We start from the raw sequence: 25,574 nt of genomic DNA on the forward strand, positions 1-25,574 counted from the left end.
GCAGGGGGCCTGTCTGTTCCAAGACGTACCGCGACTGCGTTTGACGGCATGGCGGTTGAACGCCGGATCCTGAAGGAAAAGGGCATTCCGGAGGAAGTTATCCCTACGCTATTTAAAGCTAGGACAGAAGTGAACGCAAACCATTATCACCGCATATGGCGGAAATATGTTGCGTGCTGTGAGGCCAGGAAGGCCCCAAAGGAGAAATTTCAGCTAGGTCGATTTCTGCACTTCCTACAGTCAGAGGTGACTATGGGCCTAAAATTGGGTTCCATGAAGGTCCAGATTTCGGCTCTATCGATTTTCTTCCAAAATAGAACTGGCTTCACTGCCTGAAGTTCAGACTTTTGTTAAGGGAGTGCTGCATAGTCAGCCCCCGTTTGTGCCTCAAGTGGCACCGTGGGATCTCAACGTGGTGTTGGATTTCCTGAAGTCGCATTGGGTTGAGCCACTTAAATCCGTGGAGCTACAATACCTCACGTGGAAAGTGGTCATGCTGTGGGCCTTGGCGTCGGCCAGGCGTGTATCAGTTTTGGCGGCTTTGTCATACAAAAGCCCTTTTCTGTATTTTATATGGATAAGGCGGAATTGAGGACTCGTTCCCAATTCCTTCCTAAGGTGGTATCAGTTTTTCATGTGAACCAACCTATTGTGGTGCCTGCGGCTACTTGGGACTTGGAGGATTCCAAGTTACTGGACGTAGTCAGGGCCCTGAAAAGTATATGTTTCCAGGACGGCTGGAGTCGGGAAAACTGACTCGCTATTTATCCTGTATGCACCCAACAAGCTGGGTGCTCCTGCTTCTAAGCAGACTATTGCTCGCTGGATCTGTAGCACGATTCAACTAGCACATGCTGCGGCTGGACTGCCGCACCCTAAATCTGTAAAAGCCCATTCCACGAGGAAAGTGGGCTCTTCTTGGGCGGCTGCCCGAGGGGTCTCAGCTTTACAACTTGCCGAGCTGTTACTTGGTCGGGTTCAAACATTTTTGCAACAGTCTACAAGTTTGATACCCTGGCTGAGGAGGACCTAGAGTTTGCTCATTCGGTGCTGCAGAGTCATCCGCACTCTCCCGCCCGTTTGGGAGCTTTGGTATAATCCCCATGGTCCTGACGGAGTCCCAGCATCCACTTAGGACGTCAGAGAAAATAAGATTTTACTCACCGGTAAATCTATTTCTCGTAGTCCGTAGTGGATGCTGGGTGCCCATCCCAAGTGCGGATTGTCTGCAATACTTGTTTATAGTTATTGCTTAACTAAAGGGTTATTGTTGAGCCATCTGTTGAGAGGCTCAGTTATATTTCATACTGTTAACTGGGTATAGTATCACGAGTTATACGGTGTGATTGGTGTGGCTGGTATGAGTCTTACCCGGGATTCAAAATCCTTCCTTATTGTGTCAGCTCTTCCGGGCACGGTATCCTAACTGAGGTCTGGAGGAGGGTCATAGTGGGAGGAGCCAGTGCACACCAGGTAGTCCTAAAGCTTTCTTTAGTTGTGCCCAGTCTCCTGCGGAGCCGCTATTCCCCATGGTCCTTACGGAGTCCCAGCATCCACTACGGACTACGAGAAATAGATTTACCGGTGAGTAAAATCTTATTTTATCTTCTCCCTCCCTATTCTCTCTCTCTCTCCCTTCACTCACTATACACACACTACATATATATGTAAAAATGCTGCAAAGTAAGAATGCTTTCAAAAATAGAAGTGTTACTAGTTTATTTCTAGCAATTAACAAAATGAAAAGTGAATGAACAGAAGAGAAATCTAAATCATATCTATATTTGGTGTCACCACCCTTTGCCTTCAAAACAGCATCAATTCTTCTGGTTACACTTGCACACAGATTTTGAAAGGAACTCGGCAGGGAGGTTGTTCCAGACATCTTGGAGAACTAACCACAGATCTTCTGTGAATGTAGGCTTATTCAAATCCTTCTGTCTCTTCATGAAGACAGACTCGATGATGTTGAGGTCGGGGCTCTGTGTGGGGCCATATCATCACTTCTAGGACTCCTTGTTCTTGTTTATGCTGAAGATTGTTACCTAGATTGTAAGCTCCTTAGAGCAGGGTCCTCTTCCCTCCTGTTTTCACAGCCCTTTTCTCGTGCACTTCAATTACAGCTCTCTCCTACTCAGTGACTGTCTATACCTGCATTTCCTCCTGCTCGTGACTGTTCATCTCTTCCAATGGCTGCCTGCCCCTTGTAGTATGCTGAATACTCCTTTGCTTCCTGACATCTCAGCTGTATTGTGTACTGAGAACTGTGGTGCTAATTGTAACCTGTGCTCTGATTTAGTTTTCTGTGATGTTAAGTTCTGTATACCCTGTATTGTACTAATATGTGTTGTATGTATGGCGCTGCGAAACACTTGTGGTGCCTTGTACATAAATTATAATAATAATGACATTGGCTGTAGGTTTGGGGTAGTTGTCCTGCTGCATAATAACTCTGGAGCCAATCAGACACCTCCTTGATGATATTGCATGATGTATAAGTGCCTGCCTGTATTTCTCAGCATAGAAGCACAAAGAAGCAGGCAACGTTGAGGACCATAGCCGCAGTGGTCGGCCAAGGAAACTTAGTACATCAAATGAAAGACACAACATGTTTACTTTCCTTCAAAATCGGAGATGTTCAGCAGCGCCATGAGTTCAGAACAGTGCATCCATCTACTGTTCGGAGACGTCTGGGCAGAAGTGGTCTTCTAGACAAATTTCAGCCAAAAGCCATACCTTTGATATGCAAACAAGGCCAAGCAACTCAAGTATGCCAAAAATATAGAAACTAGATGGATAAAAATGGCAGCATGTGCTCTGGACTGATGAGTCAAAATTTTAAATGGTTGGCTGTTGTAACAGAAGGCAGTTTGTTCGCCGAAGGGCTGGAGAGAGGTACAATAATGAGTGTCTGCAGGCAACAGTGAAACATGGTGGGGGTTTCTTGCATGTTTGGGGCTGCATTTCAGCAAATGGAGTTGGGGACTTGGTCAGGATTAATGGTGTCCTCAATGATAAGAAATACAGGGAGGTACTTGTTCATTATGCAATACCATCAGGGATGCGTCTGATTGGCTCCAAATTTATTATGCAGTAGGACAACGACCCCAAACATACAGTCAATGTCATTAAAAACTATCTTTAGCGTAAAGAAGAAGAAGGAGTCCTGGAAGTGATGTTATGGCCCCCACAGAGCCCTGATCTCAACATCATCTAATCTGCCTGGGATTACATGAAGAGACAGACGTATTTAAGTAACACTACATCCACAGAAGAGCTGTGATTAGTTCCAAGATGTTTGGAACATCCTCTCCGAGTGCCTTGAAAAGCTGTGTGCAAGTGTGACCTGAAGAACTGATGCTTTTTTGAAGGCAAAGGGTGGTCACACCAAATATTGATATGATTTAGATCTCTCTTCTGTTCATTCACTTTGTATTTTATTACTAGATAAAAATAAACTATTACCACTTCTATTTTTTAAAGCATTGTGACTGTGCAGCATTTTTTACACCTATCTAGAACTTTTGCACAATACTGTGTACGTGTATATATACGTATATATATATGTATGTATGTATGTATGTGTGTGTGTGCATGTATATGTATATATACTGTGTGTGCGATGAAGTCAGACCAGACGAAACGCGTTGGGTGAATCCTGATACTACTGTATCCTCAGTTAAGCTACTTTTATCCATCTCCATTTTTATAATTGCATTCCAAACCTTTTTTATCCCTCATCAATTCCGTGTTTTTAATTTTTAATTTTTAACATTTGAATTTTATTTTTTAGTAACCCCATGCTTTTCAATTTGTTTTCAAACTTTTTATGTGCTCCATGTAAATTTTAAACTGTTCTCTTGCCAGTTTAATTCTGATGCTTTTTCATTGTTATGTGCCTAGGGTCCCACCTTGGATGTTGTAACCCCATTTTTGGCCAGTTATGTGTTTTTATAAGTCTTTTTATATTTAAAACATCTTTCTGTTCATAAATAAACCCCCTTCTTTTAATTAAAGTAGCAGTCCTTTTTAATCTTCTGCCACCATTGGTCGCTCAGATCTTATCCATCACTTCCAACTTTAATCTTTTTTCCTGCACTCGTACTAGTGCAGAACCCACTTAAGAGGTAGCAGACGCCCTTTATGTTTTAGGGAGTGGCATGTAGAGACTGTTTGCTGGGGGTATTTTTAAGCTGACATACTGTGAAAAACTGCATATATATTTTTTTGGCGCTGTTTGCTCACCCCATACAAACATATATATATATATATATATACAGAAAAAAGATATCTCTGTGCGCTAATACATATGTGACTGTAAATTCGGTTCAGATGCTGTTCCTTCGGTGGATCAACCAATGTTCAATATGTTGAGGTTAATGGAGGTTCGGGTGGTCAGACACGATGTTCCCTAAAAATATCCCCTCACCAAAAAATCACCCAAGACAAAACAAAAATCAGACATATATAGTGCAAGGTTTTCTTTTACTTCTTAAAAGATTAAAATGATATACAACATCATGAAACCAATAGATCCAAACACATGTTAAATACAGTTGGAATAAATTCCTCCCTCACCTTTAGCAAAAGGTGTGAGCTCTGGATGGAATTTGCATATATTAGAACATGGCAGATATTGATTGGTGAACACTACGCGTTTCATCTACAGCAGACTTCATCGGGGTTATACATCTTGTTCGATTAAATATCAGGTTTATTGTATGATCACGATCACTGTTTGAATCAGTCTCTGAACATTGGTTGATCCACTGAAGGAACAGCATCTGAACTGAATTTACAGTCACATATGTATTAGCGCACAGAGATATATTTTTTTCTGTATGTGTATATTGGTATCCTACTAACAGGGGACCCATTTCTGGAGCTGCTTGAAATATAGAGCAAAATAAGAGTATATATATATACACACACACAGTGTATGTATGTATATATATATATGTATGTATAAATATATATATATATATATATATAGTGTATATATATAGTGTGTGTATAGTGAGAGGACGGGAGAGAGAAAAAGAGGATACGGAGAGAAGGGAGGAGAGAGAGAGAGGTAGGATATATCTATCTATCTATCTATCTATCTATCTATCTATCTATCTATCTATCTATCTATCTATCTATCTACAGTATCAATATTTTTTATTTGTATATACTGCATATTTATTTTATATACCAGGTATATATCTCTCTGTACTTAATAGTAATAATAAAAATAATAATAATAATTCATGCTTTTAGGCTTGCTACTGTATATGTTAGTGTAGATAATCAATGTTAGATTATCTGGTACTGTAAGAACACAGTTACAGCTAAATTATGCTTACTTTAAACTACAATTGCTTATTTTCAGTGAAATAATCCATTTACTCAGTGTCATCAGGGTTGCAGAACAGTCATATCAGCGGATCTGTCCACACTACACTGGTTTAAAAGATTTTTGTTAAGTGCTTAAATTGATATATCTGCGCTGGGTGTCATTTCTTCAAATTGCTTTTCTCATCTCAAAAGTGGGATACTTCACTTAATCAGTAACTGGATGGTAAATCAACTGCAGGATTGTCATTTTAATTGCAATTAGTCATTGCTCATACTTGGGTCTGCAGGGACAGTGGCAGCAGCCGCTGGTCTTCACCCAGGACAGTGTATCATCAAAGTGAATGGAATCAATGTGAGCAAGGAAAGCCATGCCAGTGTAATTGCCCATGTGACAGCGTGCAGGAAGTACCGCCGCCTAATGCAGGTAGATATGTACTATGTATTTACATGTTATATTATACAAAGTGTATTATAAATAACATTATAGTAAATGTATACAATAGTCTATAACAAGGCTATGAAATACAGAACCTTGCAGGGTCAAACGCAGGATTTATGAAGGGGGGTTTCCATCGGGGACGTGCAGTGAGGTAAATGGCTGGTGAGGCACTGGCTAGTTCCAGAGCCAGATTTACACACAATATATGACCCAAAGGGTACATCTGGGCATTATACACAGGTGCAGCAGTATATACTACTGGAGATTTGGTGAGTTTTGATCAGAGATGTGTGGAAAAGGTAGGCAGGTGCGGCACTGCCTCACCTGCCATAGGGTTTTTACTACAGAGTTTTAACTATAACAATGATTAGAACAACACAGAGAAGATATTTCTAATAGATTCTTTGTATTGCTCATATACTGTACTTTACATAGTCAACTTTCTGGTTTATACAATACTGTAGTATGATAGAAAATGCTCTGCCTCACCCCACTGCATGTCACTGGTTTCCATGTATGTATATTTATTACACATGGGCTACTTACAGTATATATCATATATATATATATATAATCATGCAGTAGTGTGTCTCTGAAAGCAGACATGTATCATGAATTACAATGCTACCATTACATTACCATTACATTACCATTATTTAGAAAATATAATTAAAACAAGTGGTAGTTAAGGTTTCCAGGGAGTGTGCAGAACACGTATTACCTGTGTAAATATACTTTACATAACTTTAGAAAACATTCTCACCAGCAGTCCAGGACAAGGCATTACAGGGTTAATGTAATCACTGGCAGCAGCACTAGGAGCACTAAGGAACTGCTGCCAGTCACTGCCCGCACTCACCCCCATATAATGATGAGAGTGCACTGGTGGCCTCAGCAAAGGTGAATGTAAGAAGAGGGAGCTGCTTTGACTGAGGTTTTGGATATTCTTTGCTGAGAGCGCTCCGCTCTGCTGAGTCCCAACTACATACCTCCGAATGTCCCGATTTTCACGTGACAGTCCCATTTTTTGGGGGATGTCCCGATGTCCCACCTGCGGTTGGGAGACTCATGTCACTGCCAGCGGTGAATGCGCACAGCGTCTATTCACAGGAGATAGAGGGACAGGGGGCATGCCATCAGCTCACAGACGCTGGGCATGCCCCCTAAATGATGAAAACGGGGGCGTGAACACGACTCTCTGGTGAGGCAACACCACCTGTTTATTAGGCCACACTACCTTTTTGATCACGTGCGGTGGAGCCAAGCGAAGGGTTCCCGCTTTCACAGATGTTGATGATGGGTGGTATGTAACTATAGCTTCCTGCAACTGTGATTGTGGTAGCGGTCACGATCACGGTTACTGATGACACGGAGACAAAGCTCTCTCCTTCTCTGAGAAAGGGGAATTTGGCTCATTGGGGGGGGGGTATGTTTCTGGGTAGCCTCCTACGTGCGCTACTGCCTTGTATTTGACAGATGAGGCATCATCAGATGAATAGTTATGAACATATAACGTTGGCCTAGAATAGTCAAAATCAGAATTTAATGTATGAAAATAGGCGTACGGTCACCTTTGCGTCAGCCAATGTATGAAGTGCATTGCCTTTTGCATTGGAATAAGGAGGAGATCCATAACTATCAGAAAAAAATATGGTTAAACGTTGTCTAATTTATTCATATGTATTTATGTTTAGCAAGACTCCATACAGTGGATATATGACAGCATTGAGAGCGCCAAGGAAGATATTGTAAAACCTCCTAATTCCAGGCCCTTAGGAGACAATGAAGGGGATGTATTTGATTGTAAAGTAGAAGGTATAGTTACATTATTCTTATTATTGATGCATAAACTGTTATTTTAAATCATGTGTCACAACTGTAATGTCACTGAGAGCTCGCCTCTCATTCATATCTGTTTTTTCTTTTAAGAGGTTATTGACAAGTTTAGCACCATGGCGATAATTGATGGGAAGAAGGATCACGTGAGTCTGACAGTGGATAATGTTCACTTAGAGTACGGGGTTATTTATGAATATGACAGCACTGCAGGAATCAAGTGTCACGTGGTGGAGAAGATGGTCGAACCCAAGGGCTTCTTTAGCTTAAGTGCCAAGGTGAGACATGTTGAAAAATAGAATTATATAACAATGTACCCCCCATGTCCGGGGGCATCTTTTTTTTTTATACCCCCATCTTTTTATTACACAAATAATTTTCGTCACTGGGCAAGATAACATTTTTCTCTTCCATGTCACTGTACATTTGCCGTTCATGGTATGAATCAGATGCTGCCAACCGTTAAAGAGTCAGCTGTTCTATAGAAGGTGGAGAACATCAGTACCTTCCGTAATGTTATGTAAATAATATATATGACATTATCAAGAAATAACATAGGTATTATATACAAAATTGGTTATTTGACTCACAGTATTAACAACAATGCCTCACTAATTCTATACTTTCACAACTCTTATAATAATATTAAGGCCTGATTATCAGTTACTGATGCCCTAGACTAATACCCTTGTATCGCCCGCTGTAACGCTGCTAAATACAGAGCATGGTGCGTATACATGTCAGGAAATCTCCATTCATACTGTGCATGTGCAAATAATGTGATCCTGGCATCTAATGAACTTGAAAAATGTTTGTGGATTATAAATCAAGCTCTTGGGGAATACAAGAAAGACTCTAAAGATAATCACATGCAGTTCTTCTGGCTGGTAGTAAGGTGGCCCTGTAGCAGAGATGTGTGGTGAGGTGAATGGCTCAGGAAGCACTGGCTAGTACCAGAGCCAGATTTACACACAATATATGAGCCCAATTGTTCATGTGGGCATTATACACAGGTGCAGCAGTATATACTGCAGGAACTTTGGTGAGATTTGATCAGAGATGTGCGTTAAAAGGTAGGCAGGGGAGGCATTGCCTCACCTGTCATAGAATTTTTACTCCAGAGTTTTGACTATATAAATTATTCCAATAATACAAAGAAGATATTTATAATATATTTTTTTGTATTTTTCATATACTTTTATAGTCAAAACTCTGACTTATACCTTAGTATGACAGGAAAGGCTCTGCCTGACCCCACCGCACATCATTGCGCTGTAGCACATAAAGGTTTTAGCAGTACGTTATGGTCACATGGGATGTAGTTATGTGACCGGAGGTCACAATACCTCCCCCTGCATCCCGAACCTTGAAAATCCCGACAGTCGGCATGCTGACTAAAAGGGACTATTCCCACTCATGGGTGTCCACGGCACCCATAGAGTGGGAATAGAACCTGTGGTGAGTGCAGCTTGCCACTGAGCCAGCAGCGTGAGCGTTGGCGATGCCAACTGTATCATGCCCCCAAATCCTGGCTTCCTAGGCACTGAATAATATAAAATTATAATAGTAAGTCAAGATATTTCATCAAAAGCCTGTCTACATTGTTCATGCAAATATGTAAGGAACCCTCGGCAGAGCCGTAACTAGGTGTGTGCAGAGTGTGCTCCGCCCACAGCGCATATGCACTGAGGGCGGAGAACTGGCACATCTTCCCCTCTGCAGCAATCCCCATCCACCACACGACACAGCCGGCCAGCACCCGCGATAGCATCAATCTGCTACCGCTGCCCGCCCGCAGCTTCAGCGCTGCCGCTTGCCTGTCTCTCTTGAAGGGAGTCCTTTCCAGGCTGTCAGCAACCCCACCCCGCGGCCTCCCACCCGCGATCACAATCTGCCGCCGCCGCTTGCCTGCCTCCCTTGAAGGGAGTCCTTTACAGGCTGTCAGCAACCCCTCCCCGCGGCCGCCCACCGCGGCCTGCCAGCACCCGCGATCACACCAATCTGCCGCCGCCGGCCGCTTCAGCGCTGCTGCCGCCGCCGCTTGCCTGTCTCCCTTGAAGGAGCAGTCAGCAGCGGCTGTGTTAGACTGAAGCAGATCTCCGGAGCTCCACCTTCCACAAACACGTGAGTGTAGGAAGGAGAGTTCTGAGCAGTAGGGGGCTGAGGCAGAGGAGCAGACTGGTGAGGCACAGAGGCGAGGGGGGGAATTTAGACATTAAACACAGCTGCCAGCATAATATAGCTGTAAGGTTTTTGAAAACAGTGGCCAGCATGATATGTGGGTGAGGGGGGGATTTACATACAGCGGCCAGCTTACACACACATGGGCTCAGCAGCTCCACACTAATTGTCCCTCACTGTTCCCTACACTCATCCTCACTGCACCCTACATTCACCTTCACTGGACCCTACACTCACCCTCACTGCTTCTTACTCCCACCCAGGGCCTGCCAGCCCCCAACCCTTGCTGGCATCTGCTGATATCATGCCGCCGCTAGATACCTATTGCTTGGACCCACCCCACCCTCCTGTCACACTGGGAGCAATAATTGCAAGAAACAGCTCTGCTCCCACCCTCCCTTACTGCTCTCTATAACAACCCTCACTCACTGCTCCCTACACTCACCAACACTGCTCCCTACACTCTCCTTCACTGCTACCTACACCCATCCTTTATGCTCCCCACCCACCCTCAGTTCTCTCTACTCCTACCCTCCGTTGCTACGCTCTACACCGACCATTACTCACTGCTTCCTCCACCCACCCTCATTGCTCCATACACCTAACCTCACTCACTGCTCCCTACACTCACCCTCACTCACTGCTCTCTACAACGACCCTCACTCACTGCTACCTACACCCATCTTATGTGCTCCTCGCCCACTGTCACTGCTCTCTACTCCTACCCTCCGTTGCTGTGCTCTACACCGTCTGTTACTCACTGCTCTCACCACCCACCCTCATTGCTCCCGACACCCTTCCTCACAGTTCCCTACACTCACCTCACTCACTGATTCTTACACTCACCCTTACTCACTGCTCTCTACAACGACCCTCACTCACTGCTACCTACATCCATTTTATGTGCTCCTCACCCACTCGCACTGCTCTCTACTCCTACCCTCCCTTGCTGTGCTCTACACCGTCTGTTACTCACTGCTCTCTCCACCCACCCTCAATGCTCCCTACACTCACTGCTCCCTACACCCTTCCTCACAATTCCCTACACTCACCTCACTCACTGCTCCCTACACCCTTCCCCACAGTTCCCTACACTCACCTCACTCACTGCTCCCTACACCCACCCTCACTGTTCCCTACACTTTCCCTCGCTGCTCTCTACTCCTACCCTCCCTTTCTGTGTTCTACACCAACCGTTACTCATTACTCCCTCCACCCACACTCATTGCTCCCTACACTCACCCACACTCATTATCCCTACACCTGACCTCACTGCTCTCTCACAAATTACACACTACACACAAATAAAAACCACTACTGCACTACCAGATCAGACTTAGGCAGTGGGGGGAGGAGGGTGGCTATTAGAATAAACAAAGATATTAGAATATTATTAATTTATTGTTTTTCAATATAATTCTAATCCACCCCTTCCTAAGTCTGATCTTGCAGCACTACTAGTGTTTTAAATTGTCAATAATACTGTGTAGCATACTTTAAGGGGCACTACTGTGTGGCATAATGTGTACAAGGGGTACTACTGTGTGGCATACTGTATATAAGGGGTACTACGGTGGCATACGGTGGGGGCTGGAAATGTAAAGGTTGGAGTAGACCAGCACTTGGAAAGGGAGGGAGAGAGCCAGACTCTGCACTAAGAGTGACAGCAGGATACAGTCACTACTCAATGTTGGAGCCACTGTCCAATCAAATCTGCTTGACAGGGGAGTGCTCCAAAGTGGGGTGAAGGCATGTCACTGAGGCAGATGTGTTGGTGCCTCTACTGTTTTTTTTCAATAGGCTCTACCTGCCATAATGAGAAAAAAGGGACTCTACCTGTCATAATGTGTAAAAGGGAGCTCTGCCTGCTGTAATGTGTAAATGGGGACTCTGCCTGCCACAGTTTGTAAAAGAGGACTCTAGCTGCCGTAATGTGTAAAAGGGGACTCTACCTGCCGTAATGTGTAAAAGGGGACTCTACTTGGCGTAATGTGTGAAAGGGGACTCTACCTGGAGTAATGTATAAAATGGGGCTCTACCTGGTGTAATGTGTGACAAGGCGCTCTACCTGATGTAATGTGTAAAAGGGGACTCTACCTGATGTAATGTGTGTAAGTGGAACTACTGTGCAGTGTAATTTGAATAATGGAGACTACTGTGCAGTGTAATATGACTTGGTATTATATTGTGGCCAAGCCCCTTCCTCATGAAGCCATGCCCCCAATTTTTTGTTGTACGCCTATGGCGTGCGCTGGCCCTATTTTAAATACGGGGGGCGCCAATGCTGTTTCTTGCACACGGCGCTAAAATGTCTAGTTACGACACTGACCCTCAGTATAAGGAATAAGGTGGGATATAAGATACAGTGGTGTTAGCATGTGTAATTGACACCCACTTATGAGATCTGTATGATTATAAAAAGCTAATTTTGACACTTTAGAACAAAAACCTCCATATGTCCCTGTATTTCTACAACAAGCCCAGTTTTGGTCACAGCTGTACAGTATGTGTCCCTCAGAATGCTAATTTTCCAAGAATCCAGACTCGTGATTAATCCAAGCTAGATTCAAGTCTGTCAGTGTGTTTGCCAAACCAGAGGAGTTGTGAGGTGGTTTTACATTCTGAATAAGGTTTATAGCTGCTGTGCTGTTCATCTAAGTGGAAGTCACCATACTCTGGATGTACAATAGTTTGTGTAGAGCAGTGTTTCCCAACCTCGGTCCTCAAGGCACACTAACAGCATACTTGCCTACCTGACCCTATCCATGAGGGAGAAAATGCTCTGTTCCTGGACTTTCCTGGTAATGTATGATTGCCATCACCTGTGGTGAAACACCTTTCAGATCAATTAACTAGCTCACCACAGGTGATGGCAATCATACATTACCAGGAAAGGCCAGGAACAGAGCATTTTCTCCCTCATGGAGAGGGTCAGGTAGGCAAGTATGACTAACAGTCCTGGTTTTAGTGATCTCCATGCTTGAACACAGGTGACTTAATTAGTACCTCAGTTATTTTGATTTAACCATCTGTGCTGAAGCCTGGATATCACTAAAACCTGCACTGTTGGTGTGCCTTGAGAACCGCGGTTGGCAATGCATGGTGTAGAGTAAAATATACAAATTTAGTTCTGTGCATGCCAGTGAGCAGGATATGCCCCTGTACAGATTAGCATCATTTTCACAGAGGAGGCTTGGATGGGAGAGGGAAGGTGTCGTCTTATGTAGGCTGTGTACAGTAAGTGATTTAGAACAGAAATATGGGCAAATTCAGTATCGATCGCTTGTGCAAATATCGGGAAACAGTGCAGGAGCAGGACCCATTCTGCGCATGTGCAGAGCAGGTCCGGCGCGTAACTTGCATTTTTTCGATAGCCTCTGCCTGATTGGCAGACAGAGGTGTTTGGGAGGCGGGATGGGGGGCAATCTGCGGGGAACATCGCAACTGATGATCACAATGTTGTTCCCTGGCTGCGACACTGTCACATCGCTGGGACCGAAAATGCAGCAAGGAGATGTTTAACACCTCCTACTGCATTTGATTACTATAGATCACATTTGCAAAGCTGCCTGCAAGAAGCTGTACAAGTGCAATCCATGCTGAATGAGCGCCTTAGAGATGCCTATCAAAGCTATATTTATTGTAGGTGTCTGGTGGCTGGTGCAATTTCATGATGATGATGTTTATTGCCAATACTAGTCAGCCACTTCTGATTGGCTGTTTGCAGGTTCAGCGCTGAATCTGATAGGTGCTTTCTGCATTCCTCAATATCTTACATGATTTTTGTGCTGGGAGCCAATTAACCTACCAGTATATTTTTGTATTGTAGGAGGAAACCGGAATAAACCTGTAGGAAACCCATGCAAGCGCGGGGAGAATATACAAACCCCACACAGTTAGGGCCATGGTGGGAATCGAACCCATGACCTCAGTGCTATGAGGCAGTAATGCTAACCATTACACCATCTGTACTAGGGTAAGAGTATACACTGGCGCCGGCTGAGTTTCAATCAATAAACGGATAAGCGTATTTGTAAAAACCAAATTCATAAATTTATTACAATATGTACTGGAAAAGTTTAACCATATAAAACAAATGATACTTATTTCCGACTAGGGCTCATTTCCTCCGAATAGTCCTCAATGTAATTAAATTGTGGATAATGAGCCCTAGTCGGAAATAAGTATCATTTGTTTTAATGGGGATAGAAGTGGTCCTACTTGCCTACTTGAGAGACTCTCAAATCTTTTAAGTCCACTGTACTGAAGCTTTTTTAACAGTCATTTATATGGTTAAACTTTTCCAGTACATATTGTAATAAATTTATGAATTTGGTTTTTACAAATACGCTTATCCGTTCATTGATTGAAACTCAGCCGGCGCCAGTATATACTCTTACCCTAGATCCACTTTTTTCAGGGACTAACCATCCCTATACCGGCAGCCGTTGACAGCGCACTCACCTCTGTAATTTTGTAAACACCATCTGTACTGCCCATTTGCTTTTTTTATTGAACACTTTTTATGTATGCAAATTTTTAAGTGAATATTTTCCAAATCTGTCAGCCACTATGGGTGGTATTCAAATGATATATCACGCCTAATCTTTCATATCGCGCCCATAGCAATCAGGTTTAGCTGCGTAACAGGTTGGGTGCCCTCACTAAAGTGGGGTAGTGAGCTGAAATGATTATACCACACACGTCAGCAGAAACAGAACAGGTGTGGAAGGGGGTGAAAAGAACTGAATACTGCCAATTGGGGGTCATTCCGAGTTGATCGCTCGCTAGCAACTTTGTGCAGCGCTGTGATCAGGTTAAAACTCGTCCAAACTGCGCATGCATATGCACCGCAATGCACAGGTGCGTCGTACAGGTAAAAAGAGGATCGGTGCTGGGCAATGGATTTAACGAAGAATCCATTCGCACAGTTGATCGCAAAGTGATTGACAGAAAGAGGGCGTTTATGGGTGTCAGCTGACCGTTTTCTGGGAGTGTTTGGGAAAACGCAGGCGTGTCCAAGTGTTTACAGGGCCGGTGTCTGATGTCAATTCCGGGACCAAAAAGACTGGAGTGATCGCAGTCGCTGAGTAAGTCCAGATCTACTCAGAAACTGCACAAACTGATCGCAGCTCTGCAAAAAGTTGCTAGCGAGCGATCAACTTGGAATGACTCCCTCAATGTCTGTTTCCATTACTGAATCAAATGCAGAATATTACACTGAGTTCTGTGGATTTTAAATAATACCCTTACTGTAGTAATAAACCACATAAGTCAGTAAACCACAGTCTGCTTCCCACAAAGCAGCTTACTGTACGTTTTATCAATACACTGCAAGATATTTTACACAGCACAGTACAATGGTAATGAATATTGCTAAAAAATCCAATGTTTTTAGTTTATAGTATCTTGAGAACTGCTATACAGAGGAATACTTTTGTAATTTGTTCAAATCTCCCGATTGTCTCTTGTCTCACAGATCTTAGATGCTATCGCTAAAAGTGATGAACAGTTTGTGCAACACTGCAGCCACTTGCATTCCTTACATGAAATCATTCCACCGGAGCTTCAGAAGAAATTCACTATCATTTGTCGAGAGAAAATTGAGCACATCTACAGGCGGATCACCAGTTACAGAAAGGTACATGTAATGGCAATCAGCGCAGAGCCTTTTCTGTGTATACCAGTAACTGGGTTACAAAAGCCGTTCACCTTTAAAGGTTTATTAGTGTTTACCACTAGGACAGTGGTTCCCAAATTTTCTTGAATCATGGTGCCCAATGGTATCAACTTTTTTTCATAGCACCCCTAGGCCACAAGTTTCTTATTGTAAAATTCAGAAGAAGAAAAAATCAGTTTATAAAATTGTGCTTTCCTGTCATCCTTAGGCTCAGTTATGTGGTGTTGGACTGGGGTGGGTTCTGTTTGTCCACATATTTTATGATTGGAAGCCGCGAGCATTGGTTTTGTCTATAACATTGGCCATAAGTACTTTCATTTGGTCCTGGACCGCCAAGCTGGGCCACCCAGTTTGTGAACCACTGCACTTATTCTCATGTATGAAACTCCTATTTCTCTATAGAGTGGAAGTTTGAGATCAGGGCTCTCTTTCCTCTCTGTCTGTCTTTTATTCCCATTGTCTCATTTTATTATTAAATTGTTAAGAATTGTAAAACTCAATATGTTGGCACTATATAAATAAATTTGAATAAATAAATAAATAAACAGACAAATATATGGAGGAAATCGATATACTGTAGGAAAAATCCAGATTTGGGAACAGAAGCTGGCTGACACATTTTCACCAGGGGACAAGCCACTGATCCATGAGCAGTGTCCCAGCCTTAAAAGATAGTTTTAGGTATGAAACACAGGCTGATATAAATTACTAACATGGTTTTATTTCTTATATCCAGTGCATACCATCAGGTCAGTTGTTGGGCAGTGCAACATGATAGCAACTAGTGTAGGTATTGAAAAAGGCAATATACTGTAAATACGACACTATGGGCTTTCCATTTGGGTTACCAAGAAAAGTAGTCTATTGCAAAATGGAGATTCCATCCACTTATTTCTGAATAATACAGTAGGCCATTTATTTTGTAAATAAAGATTATTTACCATGTTAACGAAATGTGTTATGCACCTATTTCTGTGTGATTGCACTGGCACAATTGAAGGGTCAGGGTATAATGCAGGGCTGGAAAAGTTTGTTTCTTTAAATAAGGGTAACCTGAGGAATCGGGGCTTTCCTTTCAGATAAAGAAAAAAAGGCATTTTGTTTCCCCCAGCACCATGAATGATAACAGTAACCAGATTTAAATCCCACACAATATTAGAAGTCAGAGATCTCGGTTACATATATTTGCACAAATGTATGAATAAGCCCCAAAGCTGCAAGCAATGGAGATTACACATTGGTGCATAGAGTCAAATAAAGGAATTCCATGGATCTCTTTCACAAAGTGCAAAGTTAAGGGGTGTACACAAGGAGAGATCCGTGTTTAAAATCTAAGCAATCTGACTAGATTGCTTAGATTTTGAGCACGGATTTGCCGTGTGTATGCCCCTCAGCGATAGCTATCGCCGGTGCTAGATTGAGCCTGCATGCAGGCTCAATCTAGCGAGTTACTCACTTCACCATTGTGTGAAGTGAGCGGCCCCCTGTCCGTCCGTCCCCTCGCTCAGCACATCGCGCTGTGCTGAGCGGGGGGAGAGATGTGTGCTGAGCGGGGTGAGAGATGTGTGCTGAGCGATCTATGTTAAGATCGCTCAGCACACATCTCTCCCGGCAGTACCCCCGTTTAGTATCCACCTAACAGGGGTGTGTCTAGGATCCTGTGTGTCCTAGGCAAAGTAAGGAACTTCCACCCCTCCACCACCACACACACACACATTTTGCCTCTTATTAAAAATACTTTTGATTAAAATAAGTTACATTTTTTCTCTAACGTCCTAGTGGATGCTGGGGACTCCGTAAGGACCATGGGGAATAGACGGGCCCCGCAGGAGACAGGGCACTTTAAGAAAGAATTTGGATTCTGGTGTGTTCTGGCTCCTCCCTCTATGTCCCTCCTCCAGACCTCAGTATGAATCTGTGCCCGGACGAGCTGGGTGCTACTTAGTGAGCTCTCCTGAGCTTGCTATAAGAAAGTATTTTGTTAGGTTTTTTTATTTTCAGGGAGATCTGCTGGCAACAGACTCCCTGCATCGTGGGACTAAGCGGAGAGAAGCAGCCCTACTCTCTGAAGATAGGTCCTGCTTCTTAGGCTACTGGACACCATTAGCTCCAGAGGGATCGTACACAGGATCTCACCCTTTGTCGTCCGATCCCGGAGCCGCGCCGCCGTCCCTCTTGCAGAGCCGGAAGACAGAAGCCGGGTGAAAGAAGCAAGAAGACTTCGAAATCGGCGGCAGAAGACTCCAGTCTTCAAACTGAGGTAGCGCATAGCACTGCAGCTGTGCGCCATTGCTCCCACACTACACCCACATACTCCGGTCACTGTAGGGTGCAGGGCGCATGGGGGAGCGCCCTGGGCAGCAATTAGGACCTCTTGGCAAAAGTGGGCATATATACAGTTGGGCACTGTATATATGCATGAGCCCCCGCCATTATATTATACAGAAACGCGGGACAGAAGCCCGCCGCTGAGGGGGCGGGGCTTCTTCCTCAGCACTCACCAGCGCCATTTTCTCTCCACAGCTCCGCAGGCTCTTCCCTGCAGATTCACGGTAGAAGAGGGTAAAAAGAGAGGGGGGGCACATAAATTAGGTGCAAAAACATAATATACAGCAGCTACTGGGTTAACACTAAGTTACTGTGTGATTCCTGGGACATATAGCGCTGGGGTGTGTGCTGGCATACTCTCTCTCTATCTCTCCAAAGGGCCTTGTGGGGGAACTGTCTTCAAAAAAGAGCATCCCCTGTGTGTGTGTGTGTGTGTGTGTGTGTGTGTGTGTGTGTGTGTGTGTGTGTGTGCACGCCTGTGTCGACATGTTTGACGAGGAAGGCTATGTGGAAGCAGAGCGGGAGCAAATGGATGGGGTGTCTCCGCCGACGGCGCCGACACCTGATTGGATGGATATGTGGAAGGTTTTAAATGATAATGTTAATTCCTTGCATAAAAGGTTGGATAAAGCTGAAACCTTAGGACAGTCAGGGTCTCAGCCCATGCCTGATCCGATGTCGCAGAGGCCGTTAGGGTCTCAGAAGCGCCCACTATCCCAAATTGTTGACACAGATACCGACATGGATTCTGACTCCAGTGTCGATTATGATGATGCAAAGTTACAACCTAAAGTGGCAAAAGCCATCCGTTATATGATTATAGCAATGAAGGATGTGTTGCACATCACAGAGGAAACCCCAGTCCCTGACAAGAGGGTTCATATGTATGGGGAAAAAAGGCAGGAGGTGACCTTTCCCCCTTCACATCAGCTAAATGAGTTATGTGAAAAGGCTTGGGAATCTCCAGATAAAAAACTGCAGATTTCCAAGAGGATGCTTATGGCGTATCCCTTCCCGCCAACGGACAGGTTACGCTGGGAATCCTCCCCTAGGGTGGACAAAGCTCTAACACGCTTATCCAAGAGGGTAGCCCTGCCGTCACAGGATACGGCCACCCTCAAAGATGCTGCGGATAGAAAGCAAGAGGGTACCCTGAAGTCCATTTATACACATTCAGGTACCTTACTAAGGCCGGCAATTGCGTCAGCCTGGGTATGTAGTGCGGTAGCAGCATGGACGGATACCTTATCTGAGGAACTTGATACCTTGGACAAGGATACTATATTAATGACCCTGGGGCATATAAAAGACGCTGTCCTATATATGAGAGATGCTCAAAGAGACATTAGCCTACTGGGCTCTAGAATAAATGCAATGTCGATTTCTGCCAGAAGGGTCCTGTGGACTCGGCAATGGACAGGCGATGCAAGGGTGAGGAGTTGTTTGGGGAAGGTCTCTCGGACCTGGTCTCCACAGCTACTGCTGGAAAGTCAAATTTTTTGCCATATGTTCCCTCACAACCTAAGAAAGCACCGTATTACCAAATGCAGTCCTTTCGTTCACAGAAAGGCAAGAAAGTCTGAGGTGCGTCCTTTCTTGCCAGAGGCAGGGGCAGAGGAAAGAAGCTGCACAACACAGCTAGTTCCCAGGAGCAGAAGTCCTCCCCGGCTTCCACTAAATCCACCGCATGACGCTGGGGCTCCACAAGCGGAGCTAGGCCCAGTGGGGGCGCGTCTCCGAAATTTCAGCCACAAGTGGTTTCATTCCCAGGTGGATCCCTGGGCAATAGAGATTGTGTCTCAGGGATACAAGCTGGAATTCGAGGAGATGCCCCCTCACCGATACCTCAAATCGGCCCTGCCAGCTTCCCCCTTAGAGAGGGAAATAGTGTTAGCTGCAATTCACAAATTGTATCTTCAGCAGGTGGTGGTCAAGGTTCCCTTCCTTCAACAAGGAAAGGGTTATTATTCGACCATGTTTGTGGTACCGAAACCGGATGGTTCGGTCAGACCCATTTTGAATTTAAAATCCCTGAACATATACCTGAAAAGGTTCAAGTTCAAGATGGAATCGCTCAGAGCGGTCATCGCAAGCCTGGAAGGGGGGGATTTTTTGGTGTCTCTGGACATAAAGGATGCATACCTTCATGTCCCCATTTATCCACCTCATCAGGCGTACCTCAGATTTGTGGTACAGGATTGTCATTACCAATTCCAGACGTTGCCGTTTGGTCTTTCCACGGCACCGAGAATATTTACCAAGGTAATGGCGGAAATGATGGTGCTCCTGCGAAAGCAAGGGGTCACAATTATCCCATACTTGGACGATCTCCTCATAAAGGCGAGGTCCAGAGAGCAGTTGCTGATCAGCGTAGCACGCTCTCAGGAAGTGTTACAACAGCACGGCTGGATTCTAAATATCCCAAAGTCGCAGTTGATTCCTACGACTCGTCTGCCCTTCCTGGGCATGATTCTGGATACAGACCAGAAGAGGGTTTATCTCCCGATGGAGAAGGCTCAGGAGCTCATGACACTGGTCAGAGACCTATTAAAACCAAAGCAGGTGTCGGTGCATCACTGCACGCGAGTCCTGGGAAAGATGGTGGCATCATACGAGGCCATTCCCTTCGGCAGGTTCCATGCGAGGACCTTTCAATGGGATCTGTTGGACAAGTGGTCCGGATCACATCTTCAGATGCATCGGCTGATCACCCTATCCCCCAGGGCCAGGGTGTCTCTCCTGTGGTGGCTGCAGAGTGCTCACCTTCTCGAGGGCCGCAGATTCGGCATTCAGGACTGTGTCCTGGTGACCACGGATGCAAGCCTCCGAGGGTGGGGGGCAGTCACACAGGGAAGAAATTTCCAAGGTCTGTGGTCAAGTCAGGAGACTTGCCTTCACATCAATATCCTGGAACTAAGGGCCATATACAACGCCCTACGTCAAGCGGAGTCCCTGCTTCGTGACCAATCGGTTCTGATTCAGTCAGACAACATCACCGCAGTGGCTTATGTAAACCACCAAGGCGGCACAAGGAGCAGGGTGGCGATGGCGGAAGCTACCAGAATTCTTCGCTGGGCGGAGAATCACGTAAGCGCACTGTCAGCAGTGTTCATTCCGGGAGTGGACAACTGGGAAGCAGACTTCCTCAGCAGGCACGACCTCCACCCGGGAGAGTGGGGACTTCATCAAGAAGTCTTCACGCAGATTGCAAGTTGGTGGGAACTGCCACAGGTAGACATGATGGCATCCCGCCTCAACAAAAAGCTACAGAGGTATTGCGCCAGGTCAAGAGACCCTCAGGCGATAGCTGTAAACGCACTAGTGACACCGTGGGTGTTCCAGTCGCTTTATGTATTTCCTCCTCTTCCTCTCATACCCAAGGTGCTGAGAATCATAAGAAGAAGAGGAGTGAGAACAATACTCATTGTTCCGGATTGGCCAAGAAGGACTTGGTATCCAGATCTGCAAGAAATGCTCACAGAGGAACCGTGGCCTCTGCCTCTAAGACAGGACTTGTTGCAACAGGGGCCTTGTCTGTTCCAAGACTTACCGCGGCTGCGTTTGACGGCATGGCGGTTGAACGCCGGATCCTAGCAGAAAAAGGCATTCCGGATGAGGTCATTCCTACACTGATAAAGGCTAGGAAGGACGTGACGGCAAAACATTATCACCGTATATGGCGAAAATATGTTGCTTGGTGTGAGGCCAGGAATGCCCCCACGGAGGAATTCCAGCTGGGCCGTTTCCTTCACTTCCTACAGGCGGGAGTGACTTTGGGCCTAAAATTGGGTTCCATTAAGGTCCAGATTTCGGCCCTGTCTATTTTCTTTCAAAAAGAACTGGCTACTCTGCCTGAAGTTCAGACGTTTGTGAAGGGAGTGCTGCATATTCAGCCCCCTTTTGTGCCTCCAGTGGCACCTTGGGATCTTAACGTGGTGTTGAGTTTCTTGAAGTCACACTGGTTTGAGCCACTTAAAACCGTGGAGTTAAAATTTCTCACGTGGACGGTGGTCATGCTATTAGCCTTGGCTTCAGCTAGGCGTGTGTCAGAATTAGCGGCTTTGTCACATAAAAGCCCCTATCTGGTTTTCCATATGGACAGGGCAGAATTACGGACCCGTCCACAATTTCTGCCAAAAGTGGTGTCATCTTTTCATATGAACCAACCTATTGTGGTGCCTGTGGCTACTCGTGACTTGGAGGATTCCGAGTTACTAGATGTGGTCAGGGCTTTGAAGGTTTATGTAGCCATAACAGCTAGAGTCTGGAAAACTGAGTCGCTGTTTATCCTGTATGCATCCAACAAGCTGGGTGCTCCTGCTTCAAAGCAAACTATTGCTCGCTGGATCTGTAACACGATTCAGCAGGCTCATTCTGCGGCTGGATTGCCGCTGCCAAAATCAGTAAAAGCCCACTCCACAAGGAAGGTGGGCTCTTCTTGGGCGGCTGCCCGAGGGGTCTCGGCATTACAGCTTTGCCGAGCAGCTACTTGGCCAGGTTCGAACACTTTTGCAAAGTTCTACAAGTTTGATACCCTGGCTGAGGAGGACCTTGTGTTTGCTCATTCGGTGCTGCAGAGTCATCCGCACTCTACCGCCCGTTTGGGAGCTTTGGTATAATCCCCATGGTCCTTACGGAGTCCCCAGCATCCACTAGGACGTTAGAGAAAATAAGATTTTACTTACCGGTAAATCTATTTCTCGTAGTCCGTAGTGGATGCTGGGCGCCCGTCCTAAGTGCGGACCTCTTCTGCAATACTTGTATATAGTTTTCTCTATCGTCCTAAGTGGATGCTGGGGTTCCTGAAAGGACCATGGGGAATAGCGGCTCCGCAGGAGACAGGGCACAAAAAAAGTAAAGCTTTTACCAGATCAGGTGGTGTGCACTGGCTCCTCCCCCTATGACCCTCCTCCAGACTCCAGTTAGATTTTGTGCCCGAACGAGAAGGGTGCAATCTAGGTGGCTCTCCTAAAGAGCTGCTTAGAGAAAGTTTAGCTTAGGTTTTTTACTTTACAGTGAGTCCTGCTGGCAACAGGATCACTGCAACGAGGGACTTAGGGGAGAAGTAGTGAACTCACCTGCGTGCAGAGTGGATTTGCTGCTTGGCTACTGGACACTAGCTCCAGAGGGACGATCACGGGTACAGCCTGGATGGTCACCGGAGCCGCGCCGCCGGCCCCCTTGCAGACGCTGAAGAGAGAAGAGGTCCAAAATCGGCGGCTGAAGACTCCTGAGTCTTCATAAAGGTAGCGCACAGCACTGCAGCTGTGCGCCATTTTCCTCTCAGCACACTTCACACAACAGTCACTGAGGGTGCAGAGCGCTGGGGGGGGCGCTCTGAGAGGCAAATAAAAACCTTATTAGAGGCAAAAAATACCTCACATATAGCCCACAGAGGCTATATGGAGATATTTAACCCCTGCCTAACTTCAAAAATAGCGGGAGACGAGCCCGCCGAAAAAGGGGCGGGGCCTATCTCCTCAGCACACAGCGCCATTTTCTCTCACAGAAAAGCTGGAGAGAAGGCTCCCAGGCTCTCCCCTGCACTGCACTACAGAAACAGGGTTAAAACAGAGAGGGGGGGCACTGATTTTGGCGATATTGTATATATATAAAAGATGCTATAAGGGAGAAACACTTATATAAGGTTGTCCCTATAAAATTATAGCGTTTTTGGTGTGTGCTGGCAGACTCTCCCTCTGTCTCCCCAAAGGGCTAGTGGGTCCTGTCCTCTGTCAGAGCATTCCCGGTGTGTGTGCTGTGTGTCGGTACGTGTGTGTCGACATGTATGAGGACGATGTTGGTGAGGAGGCGGAGAAATTGCCTGTAATGGTGATGTCACTCTCTAGGGAGTCGACACCGGAATGGATGGCTTATTTAGAGAATTACGTGAGAATGTCAACACGCTGCAAGGTCGGTTGACGACATGAGACGGCCGACAATCTATTAGGACCGGTCCAGGCGTCTCAGAAACACCGTCAGGGGTTTTAAAAAACGCCCATTTACCTCAGTCGGTCGACACAGACACAGACACGGACACTGAATACAGTGTCGACGGTGAATAAAAAAAACGTATTTCTCATTAGGGCCACACGTTAAGGGCAATGAAGGAGGTGTTACGTGTTTCTGATACTACAAGTACCACAAGAAAGGGTATTATGTGGGAGTGAAAAAACTACCTGTAGTTTTTCCTGAATCAGATAAAATAAAATGAAGTGTGTGATGATGCGTAGGGTTACCCCGATAGCAAATATTGGCGTTATACCCTTTCCCGCCAGAAATTAGGGTACGTTGGGAAACACCCCTTAGGGTGATAAGGCGCTCACACGCTTATCAAGTGGCGTTACCGTCTCCAGATACGGCCGCCCTCAAGGAGCCAGCTGATAGGAAGCTGGAAAAATATCCTAAAAAGTATATACACACATACGGTGGTTATACTGCGACCAGCGATCGCCATCAGCCTGGAGATGCAGTGCTGGGTTGGCTTGGTCGGATTCCCTGACTGAAAATATTTTATTCATGTAGAGCATTTAATAGGATGCATTCTATATATATGTATGTGAGATGCACAGAGGGATATTTGCTCTCTGGCATCAAGATAAGTGCGTTGTCCATATCTCCCAGAAGATGTCAGGGACACGACAGTGGTCAGGTGATACAGATCCCATACGGCAGATGGAAGTATTGCTGTATAAAGGGAAGGAGTTATTTGGGGGTCGGTCCATCGGACCTGGGGACCACAGCAACAGCTGGGAAATCCAACCTTTTTTACCCCAAGTTACATCTCAGCTAAAAAAGACACCGTCTTTTCAGCCTCAATCTTTCCTTTCCCATGAGGGCATGCAGGCAAAAGGCCAGTCATATCTGCCCAGACATAGAGGTAAGGGAAGTAGACTGCAGCAGGCAGCCCCTTCCCAGGAAAAGAAGCCCTCCACCGCGTCTGCCAAGTCCTCAGCATGACGCTGGGGCCGTGCAAGCGGACTCAAGGTGGGGGGGTAGTCTCAAGAGTCTCAGGGCGCAGTGGGATCACTCGCAAGTTGACCCCTAGATCGTACGAGTATTATCCCAGGGGTAAAGATTGGAGAGTCGAGACATCTTCTCCTCGCAGGTTCCTGAAGTCTGCTTTACCAACGGCTCCCTCCGACAGGGAGGCAGCATTGGAAACAATTCACAAGCTGTATATCCAGCAGGTGATAATCAAAGTACCCCTCCTACGACAAGGAAAAGGGTATTATTTTTCCACACTATATTGTGGTACTGAAGCCAGACGGCTTGGTGACACATAGTCTAAATCTAAAATGTTTTGAACACTTACATAAAAGGTTCAAATCGAGATAAAGTCACTCAGAGCAGTGATAGCGAACCGGAAAAAAGGGGACTATATGGTGTCCCTGGACATCAAGGATTACCTCCATGTCCAAATTTTGTCCTTCTCATCAAGGGTACCTCTGGTTCGTGGTACAGAACTGTCAATATCAGTTTCAGACGATGCCGTTTGAATTATCCACGGCACCCCGGGCCTTTTTACCAAGGTAATGGCCGAAAAGATGTTTCTTCAAAGAAAAAAGGCATCTAAATTATCCCTTACTTGCACGACCTAAAAAGGGCAAGTTCCAGAGAACAGTTGGAGGTCGGAAGAGCACTATCTAAAGTAGTTCTTCGACGGCACGACTGGATTCTAAATATTCCAAGAATCGCAGCTGTTTTCCGACGATACGTCTGCTGTTCCTAGGGATGATTCTGGACACGGTTCAGAAAAAGGTTTTTCTT

General features: G+C 45.4%; 1 protein-coding gene across 3 annotated transcripts in view; it reads left to right on the forward strand.

The window, feature by feature from the left end:
• Nucleotides 1–25,574, forward strand: part of PREX2 (phosphatidylinositol-3,4,5-trisphosphate dependent Rac exchange factor 2) — an 867,640-nt gene that overhangs the window by 311,985 nt on the left and 530,081 nt on the right. For all 3 annotated transcript variants that reach the window (XM_063923872.1, XM_063923873.1, XM_063923874.1), the window contains 4 exons: nt 5,628–5,764; nt 7,474–7,594; nt 7,709–7,893; nt 15,276–15,437. In XM_063923872.1, coding sequence (XP_063779942.1) covers nt 5,628–5,764; nt 7,474–7,594; nt 7,709–7,893; nt 15,276–15,437 — 605 coding nt within the window. The remainder of the gene's footprint in view (nt 1–5,627; nt 5,765–7,473; nt 7,595–7,708; nt 7,894–15,275; nt 15,438–25,574) is intronic.

This window comes from Pseudophryne corroboree, chromosome 5 (assembly GCF_028390025.1).
Source record: "Pseudophryne corroboree isolate aPseCor3 chromosome 5, aPseCor3.hap2, whole genome shotgun sequence".
NCBI classification, from domain to species: domain Eukaryota; kingdom Metazoa; phylum Chordata; class Amphibia; order Anura; family Myobatrachidae; genus Pseudophryne; species Pseudophryne corroboree.